Source organism: Parasteatoda tepidariorum, chromosome 8 (assembly GCF_043381705.1).
Source record: "Parasteatoda tepidariorum isolate YZ-2023 chromosome 8, CAS_Ptep_4.0, whole genome shotgun sequence".
NCBI lineage: Eukaryota > Metazoa > Arthropoda > Arachnida > Araneae > Theridiidae > Parasteatoda > Parasteatoda tepidariorum.
In genome coordinates, this window is record NC_092211.1 from 51,211,863 (window position 1) to 51,230,919 (window position 19,057).

General features: G+C 30.3%; 1 protein-coding gene across 1 annotated transcript in view; it reads left to right on the forward strand.

The window, feature by feature from the left end:
• The window catches only part of LOC107456993 (synaptotagmin-15-like), a 132,500-nt gene that overhangs the window by 65,198 nt on the left and 48,245 nt on the right, over positions 1–19,057 (forward strand). Inside the window, exon 2 of the mRNA XM_043047862.2 lies at positions 4,485–4,662. Within this exon, the coding sequence (XP_042903796.1) occupies positions 4,485–4,662 (178 nt within the window). The remainder of the gene's footprint in view (positions 1–4,484; positions 4,663–19,057) is intronic.

Genomic DNA, 19,057 nt, shown 5'->3' on the forward strand with positions numbered 1-19,057 from the left:
CCTTTTTATTTCTCACTTGACCAAAAGGACCGGTTATTATTAATTTTGACAGGTTAGTATTAATAATAACCAGATTTATCATTACATGAAGTTAAAATAAATAGGATATATCCTATAAATAGGATAAATTAGAAAAATCGATTGTTTTTACACACTATTTGCCTATACATTTGAAATAAGACTTCACTTTTATTCGCTAACAGATATACGCACTTTTTTATAAATTAAATTATGAAATATTGATGCACACTCATAAGTGAAATAATATATATTCTCTGATGATAAAAGAAAAAAAAATTGTTTTGTTCTGCTCTCGAGATTATTATAATTTTTCAAAGATACTTATTTTTTATTTTTATTCTTTTTGTGGAAACCATTGTTGAAAATAATGTCTAGTACAGATTATAAAGCAACCAAAATAACCTGGCATTTCCATTATCAATTCAAACATTTTATATCTTAAATTTCTAAACACATAAACAAAGGGATAAAGAAAATGCAATTTATAACACTCTTCTATTAGGGTTTGAGAATATTGAAAAGGGTAATGTATATTTCAAAATAGACGACAAGAGGCTTTTGTATTGTTACTTGTCAACTCATAAATTTCTTTTTTCATGTAAATTGCCCTAACATTGTTGTTGGATAGATAAAATGTCACAGGTAATTCTTTTTACCTTATTTTTTTGTATAAGAGAACCGAAAGACTCTAAATAAAATTTCTCAGGTTCATAAATATATATACGCAAGCTTGTGGGGTAGAATTTAATAGATTATTACTATATATTGATTTTATCTCATAGTAAAATAATAGTAAAATAATATTTAAATTTGTGCATTATATTTATTTGTAGATAATCATATTTCAAGTTAAGTTCCTGTCAAACAATCAAATGATATCAATCAAATCGATTCAATCAATAAAGCATTATTAATTAAATAAATTAAATTAATCTAATAATTAAACTAAATTACGTAATACTCAAATTATACAATTGAAAAAATCATTTGATTTACGCATAATTTAGTCTAACTAATAGATTAATTTAACTTAGTTAAAAAAAAAGTATATATTTTTTCAAGAAACTCATTAAGAGATAATTATTTTGTGAAGCTAAGTAAGTAATTATTTGTTTTGTAATGTAATTATTTGCAAAGAGATAATCAGTTTCCTCAAATCGTAGTATCTGTTAATTAATTAAGCATTAATTATTTAGCTGAAATTCTTTCTACTTATATGTTCCGTTTCTTCACTAATTTCTCTTATTAAAAAGGAAAGACTTTGCCTCTTTGGCAATGCTAAGTTTCGTTCTTTTAACTCTAAATTATGATTTTTGACACAATGACAGATTATTGTAGCAAACAATAGACAAGATCACTGTCAATAAATAACACCTTCAATAAATAGGCAGTAATCTCACCTACTGTTTCGTTCAAGAACTTATCAGAATATTGAATTACTGAAAAACAGATCTCTCTTAAATATTAGAACACTAGCTTAATGTACTTCGAACTGTACTGAAGTACTTCGCACTGGGTGAAGTTTTTGCATCAATAAATCAGTACTGAAATCATTAGTACTGAATCATCAGTAAATCATTACAAAATCGAGCACAAAACTGTAAGCTGAATACCACGATAAAGCTGAAATAATTCCAATATTTTTCTTTATTATTATTTGTTGCCCTTCATAGTGGCTTTACGTTATTATATTAAGCAAACACGTATTTATTGGTTCATCCCATCAAAAAAAAGATTAATTCCGATCAGTATAATTTGGCATAATGCTGTTGCTCGAGGAAACTCATAATGTTTAAAATTTACCAAAATCAAGCTACATTACCATGAAGCCAGTAATGTTTATTACCAAAATTAAACATCATTGGTGGCAATAATAGAAAAACGACTTCTTACGTTTCCATAACGAAGAGAACATTTCACCCTTAGTTTTGATCTTTCGTACACAGCTCATTAATTTTTATTTTAATTATTTCCTATTGCCAAAATTAGTCAAGCATCATTTTATTTCATTTTATAACCGTCGTTGAAAAGCCGACACAATTTTGGGTTTAAGACTACTAATGTTAAATTCCGTAGTTTTGTAATTTTGAACCTAATCCAGAAGACTAGAGAACTTCTGGATCAAGTGTGGGAGAAATTTGTCTTCTTGGAGGATTTTTTGATGGAACTAACCCGCATTTGCGTTACATGGAAACCAAGGGGACTCTAACCCATGATCCGTCTACCACTGAGGATAATTTGCGTCAGCTCTGTGGTCGGTTGGAGCCGGGTGTGAAATTCGTATCGACCTGCCATTGCTGGGATTTGAACCCGGATCACTTCATTGAAAGGCGAATGATCTATCTCCTGAGCCAGCACTGCTCAGTCAAACATCATTGACATCAATAATAGATTGACGATTTTTTTTAACTTTCCTAAACGAATGAGTAATATTTCTCCATTAATTTTGCATTTTGTACATAGCCTAGTACTTTACTTTAATTAGTAGCTTTTATCAAAATTAATTATCATTGGCATCAATTTGTTCAAACATTGGTGATAATTTTAAGTCTCAAGGAATTAATACCATTTATCCATTATTTTTTTCTTTTCAGTACGAAACTTTTTTTCATTTAATTACCGTTGATATTTAATTACTTAGTTTTATAGTGACGCATTTTAGAAAGATGATTTTAAAAGACATTTTATAAAGAAATAAACACGCCGTATCAGATAACCTTAGAAGTACTACTTTGTCAAATTCTGCTTCCGACTCTCCCCAACCACAATGCTTACGTAAAATATCCTCTGTGGTAGACGGTACATGCGTTAGAATATCTTTGCTATCGGGCTAACCGTCGCAGGTTTTCGGGGTTTTTCTCTCCATGTAACGTAAATGCGAATTAGTTCCATCAAAAAGACCACCCTGAAAAGCTAGTTTGTCCCAATACGTGATTCATATGTTCTCTTGTCTTCTGAGTTTATTTCAAACTTACAGAGCAACGGGGTTGAACATTGATTGTCGTAAACTCAGAAATGAGTCAGCTGCTTAACGCTGGTTACAAAAAATATTAGAAATGAATTCTTTGGCTGTAGTTCATTTCCTCTCCTCTAAATAAAATCACAAGTTGGAAACACTTGGCCACCATGGTAATTTTCTAGATATTTTAAATCAAGATTTTTGAAAGACCGATAAGTTCTTGAAAGAAATTATGGGCGAAATAATTGTTTCTTCAATAATGTTTTTCTCCTCAAGAAATTTCTAGGATACCAGAAATTGTGGAAACATATTTTCCCTAAAATTGTAGAATTAGAAGAAATAATTTATTTTGCCTAATAATTACTTCTTGTAATTCTACATTCATAACATTCCATTCATTTACCCCCTATCATTCATTCATCTCCTCTATTTACATAACCGGTGTTCCAGGCAATGTTCTAGCTTTTTATTAAATAAATTATTTTTGCCTGTCTGAGAAATTCTTGAAACAAACAATCGACAAAGCAAATGTCTCTTCAATCAGAAAACTATTATCGTGAGTTTTGTTCTAAAACTTGTCAGAAAACCAGAAGTAATTATTTTAAAAACCTCATAAAATTGTGTCCATTGTCAATTTTCAGGACAGGTTTAATTACTCGTGCAAACGAATATTTGTACTCCATTGCAAGTTTAAAAAAAAACTAATTTCGGTATAGGATCTAATCCGCGTCTGTTTGATTTCGTTATCAAATTATACAAATATGCTTTCAAAACAATATAAAAACTTTTAAAAGAAAAACACGTCAGACAGAAATTTAATTCGGGCTATCTTTTGCGATATATATTAAAGAATTCTTAAAAAAAGAAATTAAACTTTCGAAGTTTTACTGGATTCCTAGACTTGACTACTTATTTCGATGAACAAGGAGAACGTTCGTTCTTGAAAAAGAACTATATGACGTTGCCAGAGCATTGGATTTGATTGCTCCACTAAAAAAAGGCGCTTCTTACGCAGACATGACTTTAAAAAATCAAGATAAATCAAGATCAAGATTAAAAATCGAGATAAAGATTTTTTTTTACTTCTTTTTCGCTGTAGAAGAAAATTGTCTGCAAGAAACAATATTTATTATTCTTTTATCAGTTTCTTTAAATGCGAACAGAAAGACTTGTATTTACTACAATTTCTAAATAACAGTTTTATTACTTCTTGCTGCTTGTTAATTGATTATTGCTGTTAATACGAATAAAGGCAAATAAGAGGCTGTACAACGTCACTTCGAAAGTTGGTGATGTTGATGTACGTTCGCGCTGGTAGTATGGCATACATCTGGCGTGCACTTAGATGCAAACAGGGATAATGGTTTTTCTTTAAAAAACTTGCAACAAAATATAGAAATTAGCAGCAGATAAGAAAAGTTTGGCTGACATTTGTCAATTTCACATAATTCTGTGATATATTTTTGTTCTAAAAACAAGAAATGATACAATATTACTTTTTCAGATGATGCGTTGCACGTGACGCTTCTTGCCGGAGGAGTTGCATTGCTTCTACTTTTACCATTGGCATACACACTTTACCGGTGCAGAAGGCGCAGTTCTGTCTATGAAGACATTCCAGAAAACAGCATTAACAGAAAGAGGGCATCAAGATGTTCTCAAGCATCGATATTCAGCGCCACGTAAGCATTTATATATATATTTTTTTATTGAACCTCAACTTAAAGAAACGTAAGAACTGAATAGCTTATTGCAGTGAATTAAAATAGACTATTTTTAAGGAAATTAAAATAGACTTTAGCTTGTCAACCAATTTTATTTAACTTTTTTTGAGCCTAGAGAAAATATTTTTGAAATAATAACTTAATAGTGAGACCAAGCAGTTGAGACTTAAATGATGTCTAAATGTATGTACTCAGATATATATATATATATATATATATATATATATATATATATATATTTGTACGTTAGGGGCATTTGTGTGTGTTTATGTACATTTGAGTCTTCTTATCACTGTTGGTACTCAAACTCTCTCCTTCTACTTATTGGTTTAAAGACCATAAAATGGCTCTCTTAGCTACTGCTTTTTCGAGTTATCACCCACAACATTAGACCCATAGCTAATGAGTACAAAACTTAATAACGTAATGCATTATCACAAATGTATTGCGATACTTTCCTTATTAATCTAATATCTACATTGGTATTGTGGCGTAACTACCACTACGATCATTAAACATCAATTCACAAGTATATAAGACGTGCTAACTCGATTCAATCTTGAAGTATCTTTAGATAGAAGAACGTTGGCATTATCGATTTCTACTCTCCCCACATTGGTGACCCGGACGTATTGCGGCGTAACTACAACTACTATTATTAAACATCAGTTCACTAAAATATAAGGCATGCTAACTCGATTCTATCATGGGGTATCTCTTGCTAGATAATGGTTGACATTGTCGATAACGTATTTCCCTCCATTGGTGGGCTGCGGCCGTTATATGAATGCGCTTTCTTCGATGGATGGTACACAAGGAGAAGTTGACTTGCTGTTTGTGAATGTGTCATCGTCATCCTCGCGCATTTGCAACTCAGTCTAATTTACACACAACGGGATCCTGCACACACTTGACTGCTAATAGCAACACAGGGAAGACCACACACAGCCGTGTGCTTAATACAACTCTCGCAACAAACACTCAAAACTCGGTGAAAATAGTACAGCTCTCACCACAAGTGCTCAAAATCCGGTGAGCTTAACACAGCTCTCCCGGTTTTTCACAGATACGGCAACTAGTGGTATCCTTTCATCGAATTCTATCCTTGATAAAATTCTGGTGGGAGAGTATTGTGGCGTAACTACCACTTTGATTATTAAACATCAGTTCACTAGTATATAGGACATGCTAACTCGATTCAATCTTGAGGTACCTTTAGATAATTGTCGATTTCTACTATCCCTACATTATCAATATTTTTTTTACCCCAATAAAATGTAGCAACATTCAGAATAATATTGCATTCAATAAATGTCACTTTGTGTAACATTTCAGATATTATCACATTCGATGCATCTATGAATATTATCGGTAGCCAGAAACCTAAGTAAATCACTTTTAGGTGAAATTGTCTTTATAGTACTAATAAACAATACGTACTGATTTCTTAATGATCATGATATTTATGGTAATGATAATGATATATATGATTTGTTAATTATGTTTTCAATTAAAAGATAATAATGAAAATTTTGAGAATCTAAAATTCGAGATCAGAAAAGATGTGAACAATTAGTTATTATTATTTATAATTAGTATTAAAATGTTTATTAGAATTTAAATTAAAGTAATATATCCATAAATTTAAAAGCTATTAAGTTGAAATGCCGTTTGGGCGAATATAAATAAGCATGTCCAGTTTAATATTACAGTCACATATATTATTTCCTAAATTTCCTATAACTTACGTTAGCCTGTATATTTGTTTCTAGCGGGTTTTACTTCTACCATTAGACTGTGAGTTTATCGTGTTTTAAGGATAATTAAATTGTTCCATTGGTTCCTCTGCTGCTTTCACGAGACCTCACGTTTTAATCGGATACCTACAAATGACGTAGTGCAGGTATCCCAATCCTGATTGGTTCGTAGCATTCGTTTACGCTAGTAACTGTTCTTTTCATTCTATTTCGAGTAAACCAAACCCGTCAAACCTTAATTCTCTTAAGTGACGCATTTTATATTCTTTAACATTGATTCTCTCACAAACATTTCAATTCTTTCACTATATATTTCTTTCTTAACACAAAGACTGGCATGAAGACAGGCATACTAATTATGCATCGAAGTTCCCAGATACACGAAACAAAAATATATCACTGCTACATTCAAATTTACTACTGTCGAATTCTTGGCCATAGATGGCGCCACTGAAAAACAAGAACAATCGCACCCCCTCTGCCTAAACAGGCATACGTCAGCAACAACAGCATTCAAATTTACTAAAAAATAATAAATCTAAAGTTAAGTAAAGGAAGTCGAAGAAAGTATTAAAAGTATTAAAGAAAGTATTAAATTTCATCAAATTTGATGTGGTATACGGCGCTGTATTTAATTAACTTCACGCTAATTGACATTCTAACTTATGCGGAGAAGCTAAGCTCAACTTTAACACGCCATTTTGCTTATCAACGATCGGCTGTTGCTGACGTTATAGATCACGTGATCTTCTTGAAATGAAAGTACCCAGATATAATTTTTTGCATTTTAGTTTTTGTTCATCAATGAAATTTCGATGCTGTACCCGAAAAATATTATACCAGAAAAAAACCACTCCTTTAAAATTAGCAAACTTTTGAAAAACGGGACCACGAGAACTAGTGCAACTGCTGTGCTAACGTTCTCGTTCCAGATATTTCTCTTTCATGTATAGAGATTGAAAGTGGGATTCCACTAAAAGGAAGAAGAACATTTAGGATTTCATAACAGAAAAAATTGGGAACCACTGACTTGGTGATTGAAAAAAAATCGATTTGTAGGAAAATGTCGGTAGAATATTTTATGGAAGGGGACTTTTAAATCTCAAAACACACACCAATTCTGCAACTTCTTCCACGACGCATTCACAAAATAAACATTTCTGGAAAGTTTCGAGATGGAGATGAACCATCAAATTTCCATCTTTCTGGTTCATAATTTCTTGAAAGCGTCTGAAGTATTACTTTTCTAAATATTTACTCAATAATCTAAACTATGCAGTGCTATTCCGAGCTTTTCAGTTTATGTAAATATTTAATAAATCATTGTATATAGGTACCTGAATATCACATCAATCATACACAGAAAATCGTATGAATAAATTAATTTTGAAGAAATTCGTTTTAAAAGTTCAAACAACTTAGGCTACGAGTGGAAACTTTATTGATGTCCTCTTATTTGCGTTAACAATCGAAAAGATATCCTGACTTATTTGTCTTGTATGCAAACATGAGGGTAGATCTTACTTTCAATATTTGTTCCAAACATGTGCTGATATAATAGCAGGTAGCTGGAAGATGCAATTATTTTGTTCGGAACCTTCCTTAAATTTTCGATTTTCATTTCTAATTATTGTAAAACTAACGTTTAAAAGGATAAATAGATAAATAAAAATAAGTTTCAGTTGCTCTCGATTTATGTTCAAATTTTTGTCAAAATAATTCAGCAAAACATTTTACTAGAAAATTGTGTTTCTATTATCTACATTGAAAGAAATTCCAAAATAAATTACGGTATGAAGTAACGGCACTTTGGGTGCATCATCCGTAAAACCCTATTACAGTAAAATCCATTTTTACGGTAAAATATAATATCATAATTTTTATGCCAAGTTATATCTTTAGAGCGATTTCATGGCAATAATTACTTCAAAAATTACAGTATATCAGATTACCATCCGTAATATGTTCAGAAAAAAATATATTTTACGGTAAAAAAGTACCGGTACCCTGAGTGCCGGTACGTAACGTATATCATAAAGGTAAAGTCACAGAGAAGGGTCATAAAAAGTAATCAATAAATTGAAATGAAATTATTTTAGCTTTATTAATTGAAGATCTTAGTGGAAAACCTGGTAAATGACATTTTCAAGGACGCAATAATCAGGATAAGAAGGGAAAAATGGCCTCCGAACTATTTTAGTACCGATTAATTGGAATGGGGACTAATAGTTCTTTGTCTTATTTTATTTAACACTGCCTAATTTGAAAATAAAAATCATGCAAGCATGCAAAAAATTAATATGGATTAGTTGGTTAAAGATTAAAATAAAAACAAAAATAATTTTGTTGAATTAAACATACCCTATTAATGCACCAATTTCAAGCTATTTTCACAACTAAATGCCTCTACTAATGTCACTTACTTGGTTCTTCCACTAAACTCTTCAATTGTGTCGGTATATAATTCTTTTCAGTTTCGTAGTATTGTTCAGTACTGATTGATTGACTTTTTTTATTCATCCCTTACGAAGAAGAGGTATTCAGCTAGTATAGTAATAAAAAACACGCTACAGCAATGTAAAGTAAACCATAGCTGTTAAATAATATCAAGATTATTTTCATCGAGATATTCGGAAGAGACAGCAAAAACTATAGCTCTTTTATAGAATGATAAACATTCCATGCCTCATGTCTGAACTATTTACATTTGTCTGGAACTTCAATTTGTCTGGAGTTCGATTTTTTCTTCTCTGGAATAATTTTTCTTCATATTTTGTTCTCGCCAAAATGACATTCTATAATAACTAACAAATCTTTCCTTCCATTGTTGCGTTAAATATTTATGCTGCATATGAATTTCCTGTAATTTTCTTCAAAGAAAAACTATTCGACGTTTTATGAGATTACTTATCTGCATTACTTACTTTTCAATCTGTATTAATATATTTTAAACCTGAATATTTTTTTTAGTATCAACAAAATGACAGTGGAAAGGTAATGAGGGAAAAAAAAGATGAACAGATTTTATAAGCAGTAATAACATTTATGACAAACACTAACTAGCATATAAAAGTTAAATGTTAATATCTAACGTAATTATTTTTATTAGCATAATTTATTATTAAAATCCATTATCATGTTTGGTAATTAAAAAAATCCAAAAAATTTTTCATTTTTGATTTTTCCCGTTTATACGACAGAGAATTTTGCAACCAGCCAAGTATCTCGATTTATAAAACCTAAATTCATTATTCTTGACTTATTTGTTTTTTATGTCAGAATTACTGCTTGCAGAAATACATTAACGAACAAGGGATCGAAATTATGAGCGAGCGTAATTATTGAACTGAAAACCTTCTATTATGTGACTTAATTAAAAAGTTTATTCGCTCCAAAAATATATAATTGGAAATAACTGTCTATATCTTTTAAGAGCTCAAAAATGGGAGACAATTTTCTTGACTTGCCAGACGAGAAAGGGAAGAAACAAAAGTGATTCGAAATATAAAAAGTAAAATTATTAACGAAAAATGGAAAAATAAAGGTAAGAAACAAAACTAAACAAGCCACAGTAACTGAAAGGGAAAAACGGTGAAAAACAGAACAAGAAAAACCATAATAGCCGGGGGAAAAAACAAATCATGGCATCTCCATGCGCTATAAAAAGGTGGTGAGAAACTAATGTCGTTAACAAGGGAAACAGCATTCATATGAATAAAATAAGATTCCAGGGCATCAAAATCAGCTGATGTGACTGGGATGGAAATTATTTCAGCAATGTTGAAATTGAATTTATGTCTAAGATTCAAGCAATATGCAGCAATCGCTGATTTCTCGTAATCTCGATAATAGGCATACCTATAATCGTGTTCCTCAAATCTGAATTCTTAATATGCCCGATGTAGGCAAGGTAGCGATGACAAGGAATGTAGTAAATGCCCAGAAATTATCAAAATTAATTTAACCAGTTTAATACACTTAATAATAATTAATAACAATATATTATTACAATTAATTATACATATATCATTAATTATTTATCAAGATCTTTAAGAAACTTCAGTTTAATTTTGTAAACAGACCTAAAAATGACTTTGAAACTGAGAGAGAATGTTTTTTAGCTCCACAATTTTTTAAAGCTTTAAAAATTATTTACTTTTTGGAGAAACTTTAGCAATCCTACGTTTGAAACCTCTTGTTAACAGTGATGTGCCATATCTTTTTATCTTTGCCAAAAAATGCATAAACAACTAAAAATATTAACATGGCTAAATCGGTGGCAATTAATCATTTAATTATAAATTGTGGGATCAGGGTAATAATGAAATCAGGATGAATGAAATAAATTTACTTAAATTTCCATAATTTTATTAGATTAAAAAAAGACATGAAAAAATAATATCTTATTTACAAAAAATCAATATTATGTCAAAATATAAGCAATTATATAAAAAGTAGATGTAATTATATAAAATATGATGTATAAAAAATGTTAATAACAAATTCCACAAAATATCATAATGAAAAATCTTAGTATTAAAAGTAAATAATGAAAAAATATTCAATGCCTAATTGAGATTGGTCAGAAAAAAACTCAAATAAAAAAAATAACTTTTCATATGTCACTTTCATAACACCTGTAAGTCACAACTTCAAATGCGGCCATCTTTTAAAACCGCATCAGCACATTCAGATAGAATAACTCTGGTGTTTAATAAAAGATTTACCATCTATAAATAAGAGGTTTACTTATTTGCCTCTATCAAATAAGCAGTTTCCTTATTTACTTCTATCAAATGGGAGATTTCAAACTCAATTACTCTTCTGTAAAAACTTTCGGATCAAATTACTGTAAAAAGTGCCGAGACTCTGTATGCCGGTAATTTTTTTCCATAAAATCCATTTTTACCGGAACATATTACGGTACACAAGTCTTATATACAATAACTTTTAAAATCATATTTACCGTAAAATAACTAAATCACTCTAATTAAATGAATATTGGTCACGTAAAATCACGGTATAGTGTTTAGCATTAACATTATTAATTAATCACGGTATAGTATTTTACTAAAAAAATGGCTTTTACGACTGATGCACTGTAACTGCCGGTACTTTATGCAATAATTTGACCTGAAATGTTTTACAGTGCGGTGTTTTTCTAATAATACGACACAACAGTGTGAAAATTTAATATCTATCAAGTAAATCATTTCTTTATGATTGATGATGTGCTGTTGTTGTTGTCGCCTGCTATTAAGGTTGCGAGAATGCGGTTGTTCTTATTTTCCAGTGGTGCCATCTATGGCCAAGAATTCGACTTCTGCCTCACCCGTTTATAGGGCGGACTCAGTCGTACATTTATTCATTCATCCACAGATCGTATCTTTGACCTGAACCAGAGAACTATCAATCTCCAATTCAGTACCCCCAGAGGTTTTAATTCGTAATATAAAAATGGAGGTCTTTGTGACCCAACAGATTCAACGTGCACCGTAACTTTGATCTGAACCAGAGAACTATCAATCTCCAATTCAGTACCCCCAGAGATTTTAATTTGTTATGGAAAATGGAGGTCTTTGTGACCCAACAGATTCAACGTGCACCAGTCATCATTTACTTCGTGGGGAGTCTTCGGCCGGCTGGTTTCGAACTCCCGTTTCCACAAACGTTCAACCAGGTTTTCCCGGCCATGATTATATGCTGAAAAATTTTTATCGATAACTTTTTATTGACAATCTTTAAAAAAATTACAAACTTCAGTGACTTTTCATTGTGTTTTATTCCCTGTGAATTTTTATTGGTTGTTTGATGTTTCTTTTCTTTTTTTTTTCGCCCCCTACAAAACTATTAATAAAATCGATATTGTGAAAAAAAATCTGAATTCCTAACTTCTTTTTTATCAAAACAATTTTATTATGTCATGCGGATGGAAATCTTAATTTGTTCCTTGTTTTATCGCAGAAGAATTTCTTAAAACATTCCACGCTGCCTCAGGAAAATTTGTTTCTTATGAGCTATTTTTCCTTCATAGCCCTATCATTATTTTTTCTACTTTTTTTTTCTGAGCAAAAAAATCTAATTAGCAGCGTAAAGGTATGCATTTTTATGCATTGCTAATATTTAACTGTCTCTGAAATAGTTACTTTCTACGTAATAAATAAAGTCTAAACAGGTGACACTCGTTTATGCTTGTTTGATGTTGTTTTTGTTCTACTTGTGTTTGCTCATGAATTCTAACTCATTTTAATAGTCGTCATCAAATACATAGACAAAACACAAAAATAAAATAAGTTTTTTTTTTTTCATCTGTAATGTTTTACTTTATTTTCTTTCTGAAAATACAAACAAATTCATAATCAACGTAATAAAACATCCAACATAAACAACCCAGAATATTTTTTAAATATTTTTAGTATAAATTAATTACCCACCTTATGATTTGTTATTTGCTTCAAATTTAATGAAAAAAACAATATATTGTTTGTTTCATTTAGTTTATTTAAAACGTAGCTAAAAAAGGTACATACATTAGGGTTTACAAATTAATAATAGACCGAGTAAAGCATCCAACATAAACTATCCAAAATACTTTTAAAATATGTTTAGCATAAATTAATTATCCACCATCATATCTCTTATTTGTTTCTGATTTAATGAAACAAACAATATATTGTTTGTCTCATTCAATTTATCTAAAGCGTAGCTAAAAATGTATATGCATTAGGGTTTACAAATTAATGATCAAGCGAGTAAGACATCCAACATAAACTACTCGGAATATTTTTCAAATATTTTTAGCATAAATTAATCATCCATCCTGATATCTATTATTTCCTTGAGATTTAATGAAGCAAACAATGTATTGTAGAACATCCTATGCTTCATCAGTCTCAAATATTAATGGCTTAATGTTTTCAGATCTGCTTTCCACGGTAGTGATGTCTTAGACTTTGATGTTTGTTATTACCACTATTTCATACAGTTTGAGGCCTAATAATTTTTCTCTGCTACATTGCCATTTGCGAATCAAAATACATAAGCCTATAACTCAAATAGGAGGAAATCCTGGCTATAACTCCTGGACAATCCGAATCTGCAATAAAAAAATAAAGGTTCATATTTAAGATTTGAAAGCTGTCAAACACCCCACCACGAGGTATGGAAGATTGAACTTGGTATTATTGGTCAACTCTAAAAAAGTATTAAATGCGTCTAGTTTCACATTTTGATCCGATATACGTATATTTCTCAAAATATTTTTCCGTTTCTAAGTTTCTTAAAAAAGTTTTAATGATATATATATACACACACACACATATATANAAAAATTTGTACTTAGTGCCAGAATTTTTTAGTAATAATGAATTTTAACTTTAAATTGGCTTTTTCTCAAAATGTGTTTTTTTTAGCTGCGTGTACCTTTTTCTCAAAAACTACTGAAGATAAATTCTTAAAATTTTTACAGCTCATTATTAAGGGCTTAATACATATACTGAGGTGAACTTTTTATGATTATTCATAAAAATAAATGTGTAGCTGTTAAAAACATACTGCAAAATGACATTTTTTCAGTAGTACTCAGCTTTTATTTTTTAAAAAAAAAATAACAATGTGTATGGATAAACTTTTCACCTCTGTATATGTATAAGTGTTCATATAATCACCAAAAAAAATTTCAGAGCTCTATGTTTGATACTTTCTCAGAAAAAGGTACACGAAGTTTGCCGTTTTAACATTGTCGGTATAGAGGGTACCGACTCCCCTTAATTAAAGTTTTATATTATACATTCAATTTCCATGGCATTAAAACGTGATATTTTAAGAACCTGTGACATTAGATGACTTAGAAGAAAACAAAAGAATTTTAATCCTTCTTATTGTTCGTGTTCTTTTTAATATATCTCCAATAGAAAAGTTTTTTTTTTAATATTGCCATGCGTATATGTTACTTTTCCATAACTATTTGGTATTTTACTACAAGATTAACATAAAAGTAAGGTGTATTCCACCATATTTGAAATAGGCGTAAGGTACATTTCTAAAAGGCAGTGTTTCCCAAAGTGTGGTACGCATACCCCCTGGGGTACGGAAACAGTTTAGTGGGGGTACGCGCTCTTATGCGAAATATCTTGCAACAAACGAAAATTTCAAAAAAATTTGTTTAAAAACAAAGCTAGCCGGGAAAATTTACGATTACATATTTTTCTATTGGCTATTTTTTGCAGAGTTAACAGTTAATAAATTAGTAGTGTCAGCATCCAGTTGTGATTTTTAACTTTTGCTCAATTTTTTTATAGCAAAGGTTTGTAATAAATTTTACTTATTTTGATTATTTTTATAAAATATAATTTTTATATTTAACGTGGAATATGGATCGCTAGTTAGTATTCACAAAACTTTACCAAGAAAGAAAAATAAACATATTTTTAAAAAAATACATTCATTTTTTTATTGGTGGTACACAGCGTTACGAAAAATTTAGAAAGTGTACAAAAAAGTCACAAGTTTTTACCATAGGCCTATGGTATCCTGCCATACAAATTTCTATGATTGCCATTAGCCTATGGTGTCGTGCCATATAAATGGCATACCGATCTCTATGGTTACCATAGGCCTATGGTTCATTGCCATACAAAGTTCTATGGCTGCCATAGGACTATGGTGTCATGCCATATAAATGTCATACAGATCTCTTTGGTTACCATAGGCGTGTGATATCTTTCATTACAAATTTCTATGGTAACAATAGGCTGTCATAGATAACCATAGGTTTGTCATAGATAACCATAGGTTTGCCATAGATAACCATAGGTTTCTCTATGACAAATTTTCCTAAGGGAATTTGTGTAACTTTTATGCTTGCTTACTTGTTCGCTTAATCCGATAATCTGAATCCTGATTATTCTATCCGCCCGATCAACAGCTCAACTTTATAACTCAAGATATAAAAAGAGATTGCTTGCGATAGGAAATTTTTATAAAAGAATTTTTATCTGTAAATTTTAATATTTTATATGTTTTTGTGATAGAGGTTTGGTTTAGAGAGTAAATGAATACGTGTCTGCTTCATTAAAAATACATTCTTTACCTGATGGTTTTCGAGGTATTAGAAGCCAGCAGGATAATCAGGTGGAACCCCAGTTAAGAAATTTTTTAGTAAAAAATAGAAAATCAAAAAATAATAATCACTGTTAACAATTTAATACGACAATAAAATCTAGTAGAATAAATTAAAGAGTCAAAAGGATTTAGCTTTACGGATTAATATAAGGAGACTCATGGAGAGTTCCCTGAATGCCCGGTTTTGATATTAATTTCGTAATTACTCTTGCCCGGTATTTCCTACACTGATGTTCTTTAAGGTCAAGTGCCACTATTCGATATTGCGATAACCGATGCTTTTCCTAATCTGCCTTAATCGGATATTAATTTCGTAATTACTCTAGCCCAGTATTTCCTACACTGATGTTCTTTAAGGTCAAGTGCCACTATTCGATATTGCGATAACCGATGCTTTTCCTAATCTGCCTTAATCGGATATTAAATCGGAGGGTCAATCAATGAGTAAATTAATATCAAATGGGACAAAACAAATATTTCGAACATTTATTAAAAAGATTATGTGATTGTAGAATAGAAGGGAGAATTTTAATTACATTTTATTAGTGTTTTTTTAATTAATTTATAACATAAATTTTAACTTTAAAAAAGTTAAGAGCATTTTTAAATTATTTTGTTTTTTGATTTTTATATAATACAATATTTTTTTATAAATTATTCATTTGAAAAAGCTAAAAGAAAGACAGGCTATATTTATTTATTTGGTAAAATTAAACTTTTTTTCGAAATTTAATACTGCTTCACTTCAAAATGGCTGATTAATAAAAATAATTTATTTGAAAAATAATTATTCTTTTCGAAATCAAATTAATTCACTGATAGAAATCAAAGTTAATTAAATAAAATTATTGAGGGAAGAAAACATCTCTACCCATCTTTCGCAGTAAGCATAAACTTGGTTTTATTAAAAGTTTTTCCCCAGCTTCCCCCCTCCTATTAGAAATATGAACTTTAATTATGTTCAGAATGTCTGCTCCTTATTTGATAAAATTGCACCGACAAAACTACTTCAACAAAAAGAAATAAAATATGTTTTCTCGGTAAATTATATTTTTCATGTGGAAAAGTTTATTGTAGGAAAAATTCTCTTTTCCTTATTTTGTTTTAAAGATTCTTCGAACGAATATTTCATTAATTCTAATAAAATTTTTCTCCTTTTAACATTCGTAAATATTAAAATTTGAGCTTCGATTGTTTAAACATTGAATTTTTTCTTTTAAACTCGTTTAAATTGTGCAATTAAAAAGAACGTGCTGCTTCATAATATTGTGTATTCTTAAAAAAAATGCTTTGAACAACTAATATCGGGTAAAATTGCATTTACAACATTTTTTGAAAGGGAAAACTAAGTCATTTCATAAAGATTTAAAAACAATGCTTAGTGATTATTATTAATGTTTATTCAAAGCAAGCATTTAGAGAAATTTATTTTACAAGAGATTTTTGTCTTCTCTAATTTTATAATATAGCTGAAGCAATTTGTAATGAGCTGTTAGTTGTAGTAATTATAAAATACTAGGAGGCTGGCGCTCGCTAACCCCCGGAACTGCTTTCGCAGTTCATTTCGGATTGCTTCGCAATCCAATGCTCGCTTTGCTCGCTCATTGGATACGTTCTTAACGTCTAGCTTTTGTATACTTTTGTGAATACTGAAGTTCCGAAAACTTTTCACTGTAGAAAATTCTAAACCTGTACATTTCAATATTAATTTGAAATTGCAAACAGTTCACATATTTTGCTTATTCACACTATTCTAAATTTCAGTTGTTGAGAAAAGTAACTGTTGTAAGTTTTGTTTTAAAGTCTTTCCCACTAGAGGGCTAAAGTCATGTGTTGTAAAACAATATGAAATAGTAGTCTGCACAAAACGCCGGATGTAAAGCATCGGCTTCGATGAAGATAATTTTGTTGTTTTCATCAGTGTTCAGAAGCAGAACAATAATAAGTTTTTTATTTTTNAATTTTGTTGTTTTCATCAGTGTTCAGAAGCAGAACAATATATATATATATGCTCATAAAAAATTCCGGATCAAGTGACTAATGTAAAAAATACGGGATCAAGTTCGGAGGGTTAAGGCACTCGGTGTGCTAAAACTTTTCACATTAAAACCAGTTTTACTGAACATGTTACTGAACAAAAAAAAATTATGATATACCATAATTTTTACAGTAATAATTACCGTAAAATCACTGAATCCCTCGAATATTGCTGTAAAGTTTATGGTTTATTATTTTAGAGCAAAAATGGATCTTACAGATTATGCACCCAAAGTGCTTGTTCCTTATACCGTAATTTCTTACAGTAAACACAATTTTCTTACTAATCTTTTTTTCTCTTTAAACTTTATTTGCGTAAAAAATATTAAATAAAACATTTAAAATTCCCCCAATATGCTTAAACCAATAGTAAGTAGCAACTGAAAACTCAATTTTAAGATAGAATATTGGTCCATAAAATATAATCGATTTCGCAATTTATGATCAAATTTTATTGCTAATGCCGGCTGTTCCTGGTTAAGCTTGATCTAGTCTAGTCCATTATTTCTTTCCGCTCCCCGAGACCTGCTGTTAAAATATATCTTTATTTCAGTAACAGCTGCTAAAGCATTATTTTTCACAGGCATTTTTCTTTCCAGTATTGACCGGAGAAAACACCTTAACTTTCTTTCAGTATATTTTAAATCATAAACTGTAAAAATATGCTTTCATTTGAACTTATGATGCAAAAAAACTTTATGTGGAGAGTTAAAAATGCTATTAATTCCAGCATTAAAATAACCTTTCCTCCAATGTTAAGTTATTTTCAAATTTGTTCATACATAATGAACTTTGAAAATTATTCTCTCAAAATATGTAACACTTCTCTAAATAGTTGTCCCATAAATATTGGTACAAACTTTGAACAGAGGAAGAGGTATAAACTTTGAAGGGTGCATGAAAAGGATGGAGAAATGCACAGCACCCCATAGATGGACATACGATGACCGGAACATGGTATGCCGCAATGGGAGCGTACGATACTTGCCTATTGTGAACTGTATCTTAGAGTGCCTAAGAACATAGGCTTTTATTTATCTAAATTAACTTAATTTCATTTTTTATAAAAGACATTCTTGTAAGTTGCATCCATATATTCTTAACACTTTCAGCTCCTCCTGGACACATATGTCCCACAGGAGAAGACACCATTGGGACATATGTGTCCTAACCAAAAAACTAGGTGACACGCATGTATCTCAGCCCTTCCAATAGTCCAAATAGTTAATTTTTAATTTTATTTTGGCAGATTATTGTTATTTTTACCTTATTTCATCTCTTTAAAATCATAGTTTGTATTTTTATTCGAAAAGAAAAAACTGGTCTTGAAAGGGTAAATATTATTGGTTTTATGGAAATTTAATTATTTGGTGTCTAACTCAACAAACCCAGCCAATCATTAAATTAAAATAAAAGCGACTATTTCTAAGCCTTTT